The sequence below is a fragment of the Pelobates fuscus genome, chromosome 13, assembly GCF_036172605.1.
Source record: "Pelobates fuscus isolate aPelFus1 chromosome 13, aPelFus1.pri, whole genome shotgun sequence".
NCBI classification, from domain to species: domain Eukaryota; kingdom Metazoa; phylum Chordata; class Amphibia; order Anura; family Pelobatidae; genus Pelobates; species Pelobates fuscus.
Window position 1 is genome coordinate 70,056,777 of NC_086329.1, and position 16,514 is coordinate 70,073,290.

General features: G+C 44.0%; 1 protein-coding gene across 1 annotated transcript in view; it reads right to left on the minus strand.

The window, feature by feature from the left end:
- The window catches only part of LOC134582605 (serine/threonine-protein kinase N2-like), a 57,829-nt gene extending 55,087 nt beyond the window's left edge, over nucleotides 1–2,742 (minus strand). Inside the window, exon 1 of the mRNA XM_063439272.1 lies at nucleotides 2,212–2,742. Within this exon, the coding sequence (XP_063295342.1) occupies nucleotides 2,212–2,742 (531 nt within the window). The remainder of the gene's footprint in view (nucleotides 1–2,211) is intronic.
- Nucleotides 2,743–16,514: the final 13,772 nt, after the last annotated feature.

The following is a 16,514-nucleotide window of genomic DNA, read 5'->3' on the forward strand; positions in this document are numbered from 1 at the left end:
AAATCCACTTATCCATCTTTCTATATAGCTAGCTAAATATGCTTTACAGCTTTGGCTATATAAAATTATATAGATATCTGTTGCTACAGTCAAAATAAAATATAGTTAAAATACTATATAACTCATTATAGAAAGGCTCTGCACTCACATAACATTAAAAACAAGTTGTGGGGATATTTATGGGATAATAATAGTAAACAGTGCCCACTATTTCAATTCTCAGATTCCAAAGATCGTTATCGTGTAAGTGAAATGTATTTCATGTAAAATAAAAATCACAATTTGTTATTAAAATAGATACAATTTATTGTGACATTTTAAATAATAATAATGAATAACATGCGTGACAATAATCAATTAAATTTTCAGTATAACATGAATATGCAATACAAATGGTAATATATTTTCCAACGGTTAACACAGCTTAGAATCTACAACATTAGTTGTCAAGAAGATTTATGATGGGCTTCACAGAGAAAAAGAAAAAGTTTCACACAGAAAACAGAATTCCTCAGAGTGCAGCGTAAGGTCGTAACAACTTTAGCTGATAGTTAGAATAACCCTTTCAATGCTGGCTAGACCTCCTAGGTAATTAAGATCTATTCTTATGTAATTTTAGATAAAATAACATTTAACACAGTTCATTAGTCACTTCCTGGAACCATCCAATAAAAGAAATCTATCAAATTCTACAAGCTGAATTTTAATTTGCCTAAACAGATACTCTATCTTCTTTTAAAATAAATCAATACGCCTGGATAAATATCACGACATGCTATCATGTGATAATAATCACATTAATATATATAATTATTATTAATCCCATCTGCAGATTGGGATGCTATAACCATATATATTCTTTAGTAACTAAGATGTCTGAATATCGAAATCTGATCGTGATTTATCTAGTCATATATCATGCTATTAGAAAATTTCAATTAATTTAAATTAATTAAATGAAGCCAGTATAATTACCAGTTAAGTAGAAATTCTCACCAGATGTTCTCAGGTAGTTAAGTGTCAAGGAATGTTTCTTTCTCGCTCTGACTCTGCTTGCTACTTACTGCTTGCTTCCGACTTTCTTGATTACCTCTCTCTTCCTTTTGTCTTAACTTTTAAAGGAACAGATTCTCTGTTCGTCACTAGGTGGTAGACCAATAGAAACATTGGAGGTGTGATTATCTTCTAAATAACAATTTTAGTATTTGGTCTATAGAGGGCAGTCTCGTCCCACTAAACATACCTATCCAGGAAAGAGTTAACTTTTCCTGGTGGCTATTTTGACGTCATTTTCCTTATCTTTATGGTTATTCATAATTTAAGTTTTCTGTCAGATCAAACCGTTTTCTTGAATTTTCTTCAGACTATGTGTCTGCAATTCCTACTGTAATTTCTAATATGACCGTTCGTAAACTATCTTTTTTTTTTTTTTTAATTCTTTATTTTTGTTGTGCATATATATATCACAGGCAAGTCGGAGGTGCCCCAAAAGCAGTCCTCCAGCTATTCCCACACTCAACATGCGGGGCACAAGATGAATAAGCACATTTTATAATAACAATAATAACTCGTAAAAACAGTCGCTTGTATAGACAGCTATATGTTAAATTTAGGCTAGTTCTATGCGTAGCTATGCCTCTAACTACTTAACAATGTTGGCTTACAGTATATATTGTGAAAATAATCTAAAGCAGTGTGATTAGGCATTAACAATACTGGTATACAACGTTAGGAGTAGGCAGTAATCATGCTTTGATTAGCAGTAGGTCAGAGTTAATTACATCGCTTTAGTGCTGGTAATGCGTCGGCTATACACCATATGTCTAAATAGTTGTCTCTTTAACTAATTCTTTGGTTCGTGGGTATAACTCCTCGCTATTCTTTAAATATGTGTTAGGTTAATAGTTAGCATAAGTTATGGTTACAAGTAACTTCAGAGTGGTGAGAGAGAAGTGAAAACATAACTGGTATAATTACTTTAGCAAGATTGTATAATAAGTACATGTTGAACTGAGTAGGGTATGGGTACTTCTTGTCTGGCGAGGCAATGCCTTTTGCAGTAGCATGAGTGTGTTAAGTGTCAAGGCTGCTGTCAGGGAGGCAAAACTTGAAAGTTCAACAGGACTTCGTGAGCGGTGTAGCAGTCCAGGCCGCTGCGCGAGTCAATGAGAATCAGCCGACTCCTATGGTCGGAACCGGCCGGTCACGTACCGGAATGTTCCGTGTCCCCACGAGTGTCCCGCTGTGAAACTGAAGTCCCGGGGTACCTTTTCCGGCGGGTTGTGAGTGGAGTCCTTGTCGGCTTATTCCTCCAGTTGGCCGCCTTGCTGCGTCCTGTGTGCTGTCGCTGGAGGTTTGGAGTGTTCCCCTGTTCAAGCTCATGCCCTGCCGGTTAGCTGCTGCTTGGGCCGTTGTGTGGTCGGCTGATCGGATCTTGCTTGGCGTGCTGCGCGGCCTGGGAGCATGAATGACGCCTTTTGGAAGGCGCGGTGCTGTTTCCCGCTCTGCTGGTTCTCGGCTCCGGCGAGGGGCTGCTCTGCGTCCGCATGAGAAAGTGCCCCGCAGGTATCGCCGGGTGGTCGGACGGATCCACGCCTCCACTTCCCTCATGGCTTGCCTGAAGAGCTGCTTCTGGGCATTCAGCTTCTTCCAGAGATGAGCGCTGAGCCGTCTGTAGAACTCCTGGATGTGTTTTGGTGGCCTGTACGCATATCGGGTCTTAATCCGATGCTGGGCCGCCATTTTAGCTGAGCGTCCAGTGTGGACCGGGATATCCCCCGCCGGTCCAAAGGGGGGGGGGTAGGTTGAGGAGAAGTCGCTTAGTGTTAGTGGCTTTTGTGCCGAGGAGAGCGGCCGCCTCTCCCCGGCTTCGGCCTCAGTAGGCCGCGGCCGTGTCTCCGTGTTTCCGGCCTCCACGGGCCCCGGGGTGGCATTGTTGGGTTCAGGAGGGCACCCCCAACGTGGGTGGTGCACCCCCGAGTGGCTTTGGGTGAAGTGGTCTCTGTTTTTGCCCCGGGTCGTGCCCGCTCGGCAGGAGCCCATGTCAGATGCGTCTGCACGGCTCGGTGGTCAGGCTCCGCCCCTCGTAAACTATTTCTGACCCCTTCAATACAATGGGATCTTGTTAGATATAGAAAGTAAAATTTAATTATTTAATCTTCTCTGTCACAAATGTCTGGGTTTTAGAATTATTCTATTCCATTAGCATTTTAGACAGTCTCTTATCACTTGGTTTGTTTATACTATACATTCCTTTAGCTCTGGCAAGTGGTTAGTTACAGAAGGGATAGAAATTTCGTGTCTCTTTGTTAACTTGAAAATAACAAGATGGAGTCTGGTCTGTTCAGAGTGACTTCAGAATATACACTTTTAATTTCTATCATAGCACAAAATGTCTGCCGATATAAATACCCTGACAAAGTGCCCTTTAAAAACAAAAAAATAAAATAGTCAGAGCACTATATCAGTTTAGTAGATATCCTCTTTTTATAAAAATGGCCATTGATTTCCAATCAATCCCAGACGGGGTCCCTCCTGTACTATATACGTGTTTGGTAGTGTTTGGTAAATGGCTTGAAGGTTTAGTAATACATCTACAAATTCGACATTCCTGGATGGGAGGCGGTGTCGCACATGAGAGCTACCCACATTGTAAATAGTTTCTTTCCCCAACATCATATGTTATAGGTTTCAATACAGACAAGCAGGTACTGTTTAGCCACACAGTCACCACCAACCTTCACACACACACACCAGCACAATTCTACAGATCCACAGCACAACATACCCCATTTGTTACATAAGATGTAATAGCATAATAAAGAGTACATGGGGTGGGAGAAGCCAACTCCTGAGACGTGGGAATAAATCTATTTAACATATGTGTATGTAATGTATGCCTACATAATATATGAATATGTGTACAATTACCCAAATTGAACAATAGAAACCAAAGTTGTTGTAACCTGTGTATCAATAACAATTGTAAAAGGCGAGTTCTAATATGTACCAGAGCCTGTTTCATATTTTATATTGCCCTAAAGGCACATTATACTATGGGTTACCATTTTGTTTATTGTACTGCGCTCTATATTATGTGTTTAACTCATTCACATACTACAAAACGAATGACGATGTTATGAATGTACCGAAAACCGGTCAATTATGTCGACAAAGTAATACCTGCTTTATAAATTCAATTTTCCCATTTCTTTTCTGTACCCCATACACTTTTACAAAAAACAATAAAAAATTGTTTCTGACTGTCCTGGGACAGCAGGGAGCGGTGGCCATCTTTGATGTGGCGAATCATGGCAGTACCCCAGTTTTGTTCTCGCAGAACCCTAGGGTTCCGCGGAACACCAATTGGAAAACGCTGCATTAGAATGAAATAAATGTAATGTTAAATGAAAACCACATTCATTTATCACATTTACTTTTTGCCCCCCCACAATATTATTTTAAAGGCGCCAACAATTTCAGCTGCATTGTACAACAGATTCACAAGATATATAAATAAATTAAAGGGACACTCCCCTGCCCAAATACAAAATAAATAAAAATCGCTGTTTTGTAGATATAGCCCATATGCAAAAATGCATATGTTTAATTAAGCATTTTTGCTTGCGGTATATAAAAAATCAGCTGTAGATCCTTTGTCGTTCTCTATGTTGTTCTCACGCCAAAAAAAATCAATAAAATACAAGTTGAAAAAAAAAATGAGAACAGTTTGCTAAACCTGCAGACCTCTTGTCAGCATCCTTTGCAAGCTCCATCCCCCCCCCCCCCCCTTCTAACCCCGCCAGACTTTCTGTGTCTGTCCAATCACAGACTTCCCAATGCAGCTCGATGAGAAGTCTTTGCAAGGCAGGTGTTCTAGGCAATTGCTGCTTGGCTTGGCTGACAGAGGGTGATAGGACTGGAAGAGAGTGATGGAGGTGGCTGGACTGGCAGAGAGTGATGGAGGTGGCTGGACTGGCAGAGGGTGATAGGGATATAATAATGAAAAGAGGAGCACAACCAATAAAAATGCAAAAAACTTTATTGTACAGGCACACATTTAACAAGTATCAACAAGGACATCATAGAGTGTCAATATACTTAAACATATCTACCCAATATGTAAGCAATGACTAGGACCAAAGAAAAAAAGATCAAAAAGAAGAAAATTCTGATCTAAATAAATCAACAATACGTGGTGTAACCACTGATGCAACAGAGCAAGGTTATGATACCTGTATAAGATAGTGAACCAAAAAATACATAACAAACACAGACCCTATCAAGGAACATGAGAAGAGGGTGAAATAGCCCGCAATGTTTCGGCACTATCAGCCTTTATCAAGGGAGCATGCTTCGCCCTCTTCTCATTAAGCTTTTTGAATTTTTATTGGTTGTGCTCCTCCTTTCATTATTAAATGATTATATTAGTAGCTCTTTGGAAATGGAGCTTTTGGAGTGAGCACCCTTTTTGTGTATTCGTTTTCTTAGTCCACCGTTAATGGCTATTAATTGGGTGTGCCTATCTTTCTTTTGTTAATACAGATGGTGATAGGGATGGCAGAAAGTGGATGGCAGAGGGTGATGGGGTGGCAGAGGGTGGATAGCAGAGGGTGATAGGACTGGCAGAGGGTGATAGGACTGGCAGAGGGTGATGGGGTGGCTGGGCTGGCAGAGGGTGGAACAGACGGTTACTCACCAGACTCTCCGGCCGCCTCTCACAGAGAGGCAGTGAGTGAGAGTATGTATGTCAGAGAGTGTGTGTCTCAGTCAGTCAGTGAGCGAGTGTGTGTCTCAGTCAGTCAGTGAGCGAGTGTGTGTCTCAGTCAGTCAGTGAGCGAGTGTGTGTCTCAGTCAGTCAGTGAGCGAGTGTGTGTGTGTGTCTGTCAGCCAGCGAGTGTGTGTGTGTGTGTCTGTCAGCCAGCGAGTGTGTGTGTGTGTGTCTGTCAGCCAGCGAGTGTGTGTGTGTCTGTCAGCCAGCGAGTGTGTGTGTGTCTGTCAGCCAGCGAGTGTGTGTGTGTCTGTCAGCCAGCGAGTGTGTGTGTGTCTGTCAGCCAGCGAGTGTGTGTGTGTGTCAACGAGTAAGTGACATGAGAGGGCGGCAAAATGGATCTTTGTCTAGGATGTCAGAAATCATTGCACCGGCCCTGCATGTAGGCTCTAAAACTTACCTTTAATCCAATGCCTGGTCAGTCTCTTGGGACCAGACACTCCGCCCTAGAAAAGATGACTGTTGTCCAATCCAGTGGTTCCCATAGAAGAGTAGTGGGGAGAGGGGCACAAGGGAAAACTGGAAAAAATCTCCAACTATTCAGCTCTTTTTGATATTCTAGTTAACATTTGCAATGTTCTTATCATTTCTCTAATATTCCTGTATAGCGAATTAACCCATGAATATTTACAATATATAAGGCAAACTTACTAATACAATGTCCTTTCCATTTCCGCTGGGAGTTCAGATTACTGAGTTACTTACGGCAAATCGTCCTTGATCAGCTTATGAAAGGATTGTTGAGGCAGTGGAGTTCCTTCCAAGATAACTTTCCTAGTGTAAAGAGCAAGACATGTCAATGAAGGTTTTTAATGATTTAAAAAGGTTTTACTAAATAAATAGTTTCATTAATCACCACAAAAACGGTTGCACCCGTGTATCACTTTCATACTGAAGTCTTCACATTCTATTTATTATAATCAGCAGCTTACACACAAAGGAGGAAATCTTGGCACAAGGATTTACACTGCTGGAGTCTGCAAGTCCATACTGAATTATAAAAACAACCAAGACGTAACAACACATTGGTTGGGACTATAATAACTCTTAAAGCTGCACTGTCATGCCATTCCCCAATCGCTCATCTTCTCTTCCTCGCTCAGGATCTGTTCTTTTTTCCCAAACTGATCTAGTTTTCTTTAAAGGAACACTATAGTCACCTAAATTACTTTAGCTAAATAAAGCAGTTTTAGTGTATAGATCATTCCCCTGCAATTTCACTGCTCAATTCACTGTCATTTAGGAGTTAAATCACTTTGTTTCTGTTTATGCAGCCCTAGCCACACCTCCCCTGGCTATGATTGACAGAGCCTGCATGAAAAGAAAACTGGTTTCACTTTCAAACAGATGTAATTTACCTTAAATAATTGTATCTCAATCTCTAAAGTGAACTTTAAATCACATACAGGAGGATCTTGCAGGGTCTAGCAAGCTATTAACATAGCAGGGGATAAGAAAATCTTAATTAAACAGAACTTGCAATAAAGAAAGCCTAAATAGGGCTCTCTTTACAGGAAGTGTTTATGGAAGGCTGTGCAAGTCACATGCAGGGAGGTGTGACTAGGGTTCATAAACAAAGGGATTTAACTCCTAAATGGCAGAGGATTGAGCAGTGAGGCTGCAGGGGCATGTTCTATACACCAAAACTGCTTCATTAAGCTACAGTTGTTCAGGTGACTATAGTGTCCCTTTAAAACATAATTAAACATAGTTATAAGAGCTTCCAAATCACACACAGAAGAGAAAATAGCAGAGCCAGTAAAAAAATGTAATTTAAAAAAAAAAAGGGACAAAACTTTTTTTAGATACATACATGATAAAAGGAAAGTAAAACAATGTTTAGTTAGATTCAAAACAAAAGAAGGAAGGTATGTAGAAGAGGATAAAGGTCTAGCTGACTGCCTCAATGAATATTTTTGTTCAGTATTTACAGATGAAAATGAAGGAAATGGGCCTCATTTAGGGAAAGGACAAATGAGTCATATGTTACATGTGAGTTTACAGAGGAAGAGGTTCTATTTCAACTGCCAAAAGTAAAGACAAATAAGTCAATGGGACCTGATGGAATACACCCAAAGTTATTAAAAAAGCTTAGTGGTGTACTAGCAAAACCATTAACAGATTTATTTAACCAATCATTGTTAACAGAAGTAGTCCTAGAAGATTGGAAGTTTGCGAATGTTGTGCCCATTCACAAGAAAGGTAGTAGGGAGGAGTCGGGCAACTATAGGCCAGTAAGCCTTACTTCAGTAGTGGGGAAAGTTATGGAAACCATGTTAAAGGATCAGATTGTTGAACATCTAAAAACACATGGATTTCAAGATCAGAGACAACATGGGTTTACTTCAAGGAGACCATGCCAAACTAATCTTATTGATTTATTTGATTGGGAAACTAAAATAATAGATCAGGGTCTTGCAGTAGACATTGCTTACCTAGATTTCAGTAAGGCTTTTGACACTTGCACATAGAAGGCTTATCAATAAACTGGAATCTTTGGATTCCAATATTGTTGAATGGGTAAGGCAGTGGCTGAGTGACAGGCAACAGAGGGTTGTAGTCAATAGAGTATATTCAAAGCATGGGCTTGTCATCAGTGGATCGCCGGCGGGGGATACCCACCGAACAGGCAAGTCCCTTGTATGGTGGGGACGTACTACGCCGCCCGTCGGCGATTAGAGCCGGGTCCCCAAGGACAGCATAGTACGCCCACCGTCCTTAAGGGGTTAAATGAATGTGCTTACTTTCCTGAAATCTGTCTAAAGACACAAACAGGATATGAATTCATTTTCCATTTCCCATTAACCTTTTTAAATATAACCAATACCTGCATAACTTGATTTTAACCATCAGTCACGTTCAGCCATGCCTTTAACGTGGAATATTTCAAACTGTGTGCAAATCAGAAACATTACAAAAAACAAAAACAAAAACTAGCAAAGAGAAATACAGACCTAGGAGAATTGTTTTATTATTGAAAATTATATCAAGCCATATCATCTTCACCTCTATTTCAATAAAAAAAAAAGGAGGACAACACATAACAGTATAAAGTAATCTGCACACAGGGGATACGTTTCCTACGTTCGCTGTTTAGAAGTGACTGGAGAAAGAAGGGATTGGGGGCAGGGCCGGACTGGGGGCACGAAGCAGCCCTGGAAAAAAAAAAAATCTATGGCAGCCCCATAAGTCATTGTGCACACACATATCTATATACACACACACACACCGGTATATATATATATATTATTGGAATATTTATTTTTCAATTCAAAATATTAGTCCTTTTAGGGTAATTACAGTTGCAAGAAAAAGTATGTGAACCCTTTGGAATGATGTGGATTTCTGCACAAATTGGTCATAAAATGTGATCTGATCATCATCTAAGTCACAACAATAGACAATCACAGTCTGCTTAAACTAATAACACACAAAGAATGAAATGTTGCCATGTTTTTATTGAACACACCATGTAAACATTCACAGTGCAGGTGGAAAAAGTATGTGATCCCCTAGACAAATTACATCTCCAAGAGCTAATTGGAGTGAGATGTCAGCCAACTGGAGTCCAATCAATGAGATGGGATTGGTCACAGCTGCCCTGCCCTATAAAAAACACACACCAGTTCTGTGTTTGCTTTTCACTAGAAGCATTGCCTGATGTGAATGATGCCCTGCGCAAAAGAGCTCTCAGAAGACCTACGATTAAGAACTGTTGACTTGAAAAAGCTGGAAAGGGTTATAAAAGTATCTCCAAAAGCCTTGCTGTTCATCAGTCCACGGTAAGACAAATTGTCTATAAATGGAGAAAGTTCAGCACTGCTGCTACTCTCCCTAGGAGTGGCCGTCCTGTAAAGATGACTGCAAGAGCACAGCGCAGACTGCTCAATGAGGTGAAGTAGAATCCTAGAGTGTCAGCTAAAGACTTACAAAAGTCACTGGCAAATGCCAACATCCCTGTTAGCGAATCTACAATACGTAAAACACTAAACAAGAATGGATTTCATGGGAGGATACCACAGAGGAAGCCACTGATGTCCAAACAAAACATTGCTGCACGTTTACAGTTTGCACAAGAGCACCTGGATGTTCCACAGCAGTACTGGCAAAATATTCTGTGGACAGTGAAACCAAAATTGAGTGGTTTGGAAGAAACACACAACACTATGTGTGGCGAAAAAGACACCAACATCAAAACCTCATCCCAACTGTGAAGTATGGTGGTGGGGGTATCATGGTTTGGGGCTCCTTTGCTGCGTCAGGGCCTGGACGGATTGCTATCATCGAAGGAAAATTTAATTCCCAAGTTTATCAAGACATTTTGCAGGAGAACTTAAGGCCATCTGTCTACCAGCTGAAGCTCAACAGAAGATGGGTGTTGCAACACTACAATGACCCAAATCATAGAAGTAAATCAACAACCGAATGGCTTAAACAGAAGAAAATACGCCTTCTGAAGTGGTCCAGTCAGAGTCCTGACCTCAACCCGATTGTGATGCTGTGGCATGACCTCAAGAAAGCGATTCACACCAGACATCCCAAGAGTATTGCTGAACTGAAACAGTTCTGTAAAGAGGAATGGTCAAGAATTACTCCTGACCGTTGTGCACGTCTGATCTGCAACTACAGAAAACGTTTGGTTTAAGTTATTGCTGCCAAAGGAGGTTCAACCAGTTATAAAATCCAAGGGTTCACATACTTTTTCCACCTGCACTGTGAATGTTTACATGGTGTGTTCAATAAAAACATGGCAACATTTCATTCCTTGTGTGTTATTAGTTTAAGCAGACTGTGATTGTCTCTTGTTGTGACTTAGATGATGATCAGATCACATTTTATGACCAATTTGTGCAGAAATCCATATCATTCCAAAGGGTTCACATACTTTTTCTTGCAACTGTAAATTATACAGTAAGGCATACTCACATGCAGACACAGCCAATCTTACTGATGCACACAAATAAGCTCATTGACAGACAATCTAAATGACACACACAGACAAGGTTACTGGTACACACACAAGCTTACTACAGACAAGCTCACTGCATACACATGCTCACCACAGATAGGAGCAGACATACCCATGCTCCCTACAGACAAGCTCACTAACACACACACAATCCCAACAGACAAGCTCACTGACACACATACAAGCTCACTCACTAGCCGGCACACACACAAACTCACTAGCAGGTGCATACACACAGAAGCTCACTCCCTAGCAGATGCGCACACACATACACAGAAGCTCACTCACTCACTAGCAGATGCGCACACACATACACAGAAGCTCACTCACTCACTAGCAGATGCGCACAGACACAAAGACACCCACACACACACAGGGACAATCAGACAGCCACACACACCCCAAAAGCCTCACACACACAGGCAGACATTCATACATACACACAGAGGCAGACAGTCACACACAGTCATACATACACATAGAGGCAGACAGTCACATACACAGGCAGACAGTCATACATACACACACAGACAGTCACTTACAGACACACTGACCTGCTTCTTACCTCCACATCCCTTGGAGCTCCTGGAGACTGGTTGTTGGAGAAGCAGGGACTCCTTCCTGCTTCCCATGCTGCATTAACCAGCCCCCCCCCCCCCCCCCCCGCCGCACGCTAAGCCCCGCCCCAATTATTATTATTATTCCGTCCGGCCATGTGTGAGCTGTGCCGGCCGCCTGGCTCCCCCTGCTTTCATGGGGTCCTGTCCGCACAGCTCACACATAGCCGGCCGGGATTACAGGAGCCTGTTCAGTTTTGAATGGGGCTGTCAGCCCAGCCCCAGGTGCCGAGGCCCACCGGGAAATTTCCCGGTATCCCGGTAGGCCAGTCCGGCCCTGATTGGGGGTATTCTTCACGTGACAGCTTACAGATTGGTGAATGCAGGCAGACACTTAGCAAGAACACCAATCCTTTTACTTTTAATCTTCCACCCTGTGACACAAAAAAGTTAAATAAGGTTTGACAATGTTAGAGTTTATGAGTTTCTCTTTACCGTACCAGGTGTTGTAAACCTTGCCATGCATTCCCCGGATATCACAGCCAAACGTCATGTGTCCCCTGAAAGTAAATATCACTGCAAGGAACTTTAAATATAGCTCTACCCACCTTAATTCAGGTCCTGGCCCATTTTGTATTATAACTTGATCTACACAGTTATGTGAATGGAGCTAAATCTTATCCATAGATGGGTGTTAACAAGAATAAACAAACACGGTGAGGTCTGATTTTTGTAAACAAACACGGTGAGGTCTGATTTTTGTTACCCAAAGGGAGAGATTTGGTTGGTTGCATAGAATGAAGGATGTGTATACATTTCTACAAACAGGACAGATGGACAGACATACCTCTGATGGAAAACTAAGACCCAACATTTTTTAAAGAGATTTCTATTACTATCTGTACTTTGGGTTTGAAGTAAGAGAACATATCAGATGCTTGACCTGATCCGACCTGGATGACATCTACGCATTCTGAATGTGGCCAACTTGTATGGTTACAAGTACATGTCTGTTCACCCACCCACTGTAAAGCGCTGCAGAATTTGTTGGCGCTATATAAATAATAACATAATAATAATCTGTTAGACACAGAGATCAACAATTAAAAAACACTTAATGTTCTCCACAACAGCAGAAGGCCCCTGGATGCCCCTAAACTAATGAATATATGATCAGTTCTAAGCAGAGCAATATACACTTTTCCCTACTTGGTCCATGATATAGCAGTGTTTCAGCTTACCAGTCTTTCAGATCCTGGCAGTGACGGGTATGCAAGGAGTATTGGAATTTCAATATATCCAAGTCAATAACAACGCTCGGTAAAATCTTGCTCCAGGAAGCCAATGCACTGGTAATCCTCTGTACAAAATACAACACTGTGTACACGGGACAGGTTCTTATTACAGAAAATACTCAACTCTCTGCGAATCTGGGATTCAGGCACAAAAATGCACATGGCAGAGAGTTGTGAAGGGTGTTACATGTTTTAAGACAAAAAAAATTAAACCTCGAAAAACAATCCAGCAAATACTTTTAAAAATGGCTAATAATAAAATGAAAGCTTTGAGAACAAACTGATGATGCAGAAAGAACATATCGTGTGAATATAAAACGTAAAGATAAACAAATTACAAAATATAAACAAAATAAAAAAAAAAATACCAAAATGCAGCAATATAAAGTAGTTATTTTCACTAGATGACAGAAAAAGCAAATGTACATCACTTAAAGCGGCACTGTCATGCCGAATTCCGTTTTTTTTTTTAACCCCCTCCCGCCTCCACTACATCCAATTGACCCCCTAGTTACCCCCAAATGCCCCTAAGCCCCCCACATTACCTATTTTTTATTCTTTATTTTCTGCCCCGATCTATATTCAGGGCGCCGCCATCTTTGTGTGGGTAGGTGAAGTCCCTGTGGGACACGTCATCTGCCCACACTACACAGACTGTGAGATTCCCGCACATGCCCAGTGAAACACCTGGACATGCGAACGGGAATTTCATCTATTCATTCATTCATCAGACAGACGAATGAATGAATAGAAAAAAATCAGATGAACAAACTAACACTGAGTATCAGTGTTCGTTTGTTCGTTCAGTTTATTACAAGGAGGGAGCTACCGGCGTGCAGCTCCCTCCTTGTAATATGTAAAGACAGAAGCGGCAGGGAGCTGTGCTCCCCACCACTTCATTAGCCCCCCAGGTCCCCCCTCACTCTATGGGGGTCAATATGACCCCCATAATAGCATAAGGGAGATTCAAATCTCCCCAATGCCCCTACTCGCTATACCGCGAGTAGGGGCATGTCCACTAAACAGTGAGCAGCCTGTGGCTGCTCACTGTAAAAAAAAAAAAAAAGGGTAATAAGGGGGGTGGGGGGGACCTTCTGTCCTCCCCCGCCGGCCCCCACCCCTGGACGGCGGGTGGGGGCCATAAGGGGAATGGGGGGTGGGACCTACTGTCCTCCCCCCAGGCACCCACCCCTGGGCGGCGGGTGGGGGCCATAATGGGAATGAGGGGGGGAGGAGGGGGGGACCTACTGTCCTCCACCCCCCGGCCCCCACCCCTGGGCGGCGGGTGGGGGCCATAATAGTAATAGGGGGGGGGACCTACTGTCCTCCCCCCCGGCCCCCACCCCTGGGCGGCGGGTGGGGGCCATAATAGTAATAAGGGGGGGGGGGAACCTACTGTCCTCCCCCCCGGCCCCCACCCCTGGGCGGCGGGTGGGGGCCATAATAGTAATAAGGGGGGGAGGACCTACTGTCCTCCACCCCGGCCCCCACCCCTGGGCGGTGGGTGGGGGCTATAACGATAATGGGGGGGGACCTACTGTCCTCCACCCCCCGGCGGCGGGTGGGGGCCATAATAGTAATAGGGGGGGGGACCTACTGTCCTCCCCCCCGGCCCCCACCCCTGGGCGGCGGGTGGGGGCCATAATAGTAATAAGGGGGGGGGGGGACCTACTGTCCTCCACCCCCCGGCCCCCACCCCTGGGCGGCGGGTGGGGGCCATAGCGATAATGGGGGGGGGACCTACTGTCCTCCCACCGCCCCCACCCCTGGGCGGCGGCACTAAGTAAATCCCCCCCCACCCCCCCATCAAGGTGACTAGGGGTGCCCAAGCCCCTAGTCACCCACCCCCCACCCAAATAAAAATGCCCCTACCTACCCCCCTCACCCTAAAAAATAGTGAGGGTGGAATAAAATTGCTAACCTGTAAAGTAAAATTAAACTTAACATTCGACGTCTTCTTTTTTCTAAAATCTTCATTTTCAGCCCCCAAAAAGGCCAAATAAAAAACCATCATAGCTGTCGAACTAAAAATAAAATAAAAAACCCGAGCGCAAAAAAAAAAACCCGACGAAAAAGAAAAAACCCGAGCGCAAAAAAAATAATCCATCTTCACCCATGGAGGGCTCCGCGCAGACTGAGCTCCGCAGGGCGGGGGAAGGCTTATAAAGCCTTGCCCCGCCCTACAATTAGGCTAAGAACACTCTGATTGGTGGGTTTAAGCCAATCAGAGTGCTCTTTGTCATTTTACAAGCGTGGGAAAGTTCTTTGGAATTTTCCCACGCTTGTAAAATGACACAGAGCACTGTGATTGGATGGCTTGAAATCCATCCAATCACAGTGCTCTGTGTCATTTTACAAGCGTGGGGAAGTTTCCAAAGAACTTTCCCACGCTTGTAAAATGACACAGAGCACTGTGATTGGATGGCTTGAAATCCATCCAATCACAGTGCTCTGTGTCATTTTACAAGCGTGGGAAAATTCCAAAGAACTTTCCCACGCTTGTAAAATGACACAGAGCACTGTGATTGGATGGATTTCAAGCCATCCAATCACAGTGCTCTGTGTCATTTTACAAGCGTGGGAAAATTCCAAAGAACTTTCCCACGCTTGTAAAATGACAAAGAGCACTCTGATTGGCTTAAACCCACCAATCAGAGTGTTCTTAGCCTAATTGCAGGGCGGGGCAAGGCTTTATAAGCTTTCCCCAGCCCTGCGGAGCTCAGTCTGCGCGGAGCCCTCCATGGGTGAAGATGGATTATTTTTTTGTGCGCTTGGGTTTTTTCTTTTTCGTCAGGTTTTTTTTTTTGCGCACGGGTTTTTATATTTTATTTTTAGTTCGACGGCTATGATGGTTTTTTATTTGGCCTTTTTTGGGCTGAAAAATGAAGATTTTAGAAAAAAGAAGACGTCGAATGGTAAGTTTAATTTTACTTTACAGGTTAGCAATTGTATTCCCCCCTCACTATTTTTTAGGGTGAGGGGGGTAGGTAGGGGCATTTTTTATTTGGGTGGGGGTGGGTGACTAGGGGCTTGGGGACCCCTAGTCACCTTGATGGGGGGGGGGGGATTTACTTAGTGCCCCCATCCGCCGCCCAGGGGTGGGGGCGGGGGGAGGACAGTAGGTTCCCCACCCCCCTTATTACTATTATGGCCCCCACCCGCCGCCCAGGGGTGGGGGCCGGGGGGGAGGACGGTAGGTCCCCCCCCTTATTACCATGACGGCCCCCACCCGCCGGCCAGGGGTGGGGGCCAGTAGGTCCCCCCCCTTATTACTATTATGGACCCCACCCGCCGCCCAGGGGTGGGGGCCGGGAGGGGGAGGACGGTAGGTCCCCCCCTTATTACTATTATGGCCCCCACCCGCCGCCAAGGGGTGGGGGCCGGGGGGAGGACGTAGGTCCCCCCCCTTATTACCATGATGGCCCCCACCCGCCGCCCAGGGGTGGGGGCCGGGGGGGGGAGGACAGTAGGTCCCCCCCCCCTTTATTACCATTATGGCCCCCACCCGCCGCCCAGAGGTGGGGGCCGGGGGGGGGGGGGAGGACAGTAGGTCCCCCCCTTTATTACCATTATGGCCCCCACCCAACGCTCAGTGGTGGGGGCCGGGGTGGGGGGCGATAGGTCTCCCTCCCTTATTTAACTTTACGGCCCCACCCGTCGTTTAGGGGTGGGGGGCAATATTTTTTATTTTTTTTTACAGTGAGCAGCCACAGGCTGCTCACTGCTTACTAGACATGCCCCTACTCGCGGTATAGCGAGTAGGGGCATATTATTTACTAATACTAAGTAATCTTTACTTAGTATTAGTAAAGTTGGCTGAAAGACCAGTTTAGGTCTTTCAGCCTTTTAGTAGATAGCTCCCTGATACCGTGGGAATTAGGGAGTTATCTACTAAGCGGCTGCAAGATGCAGCCACAGCAATG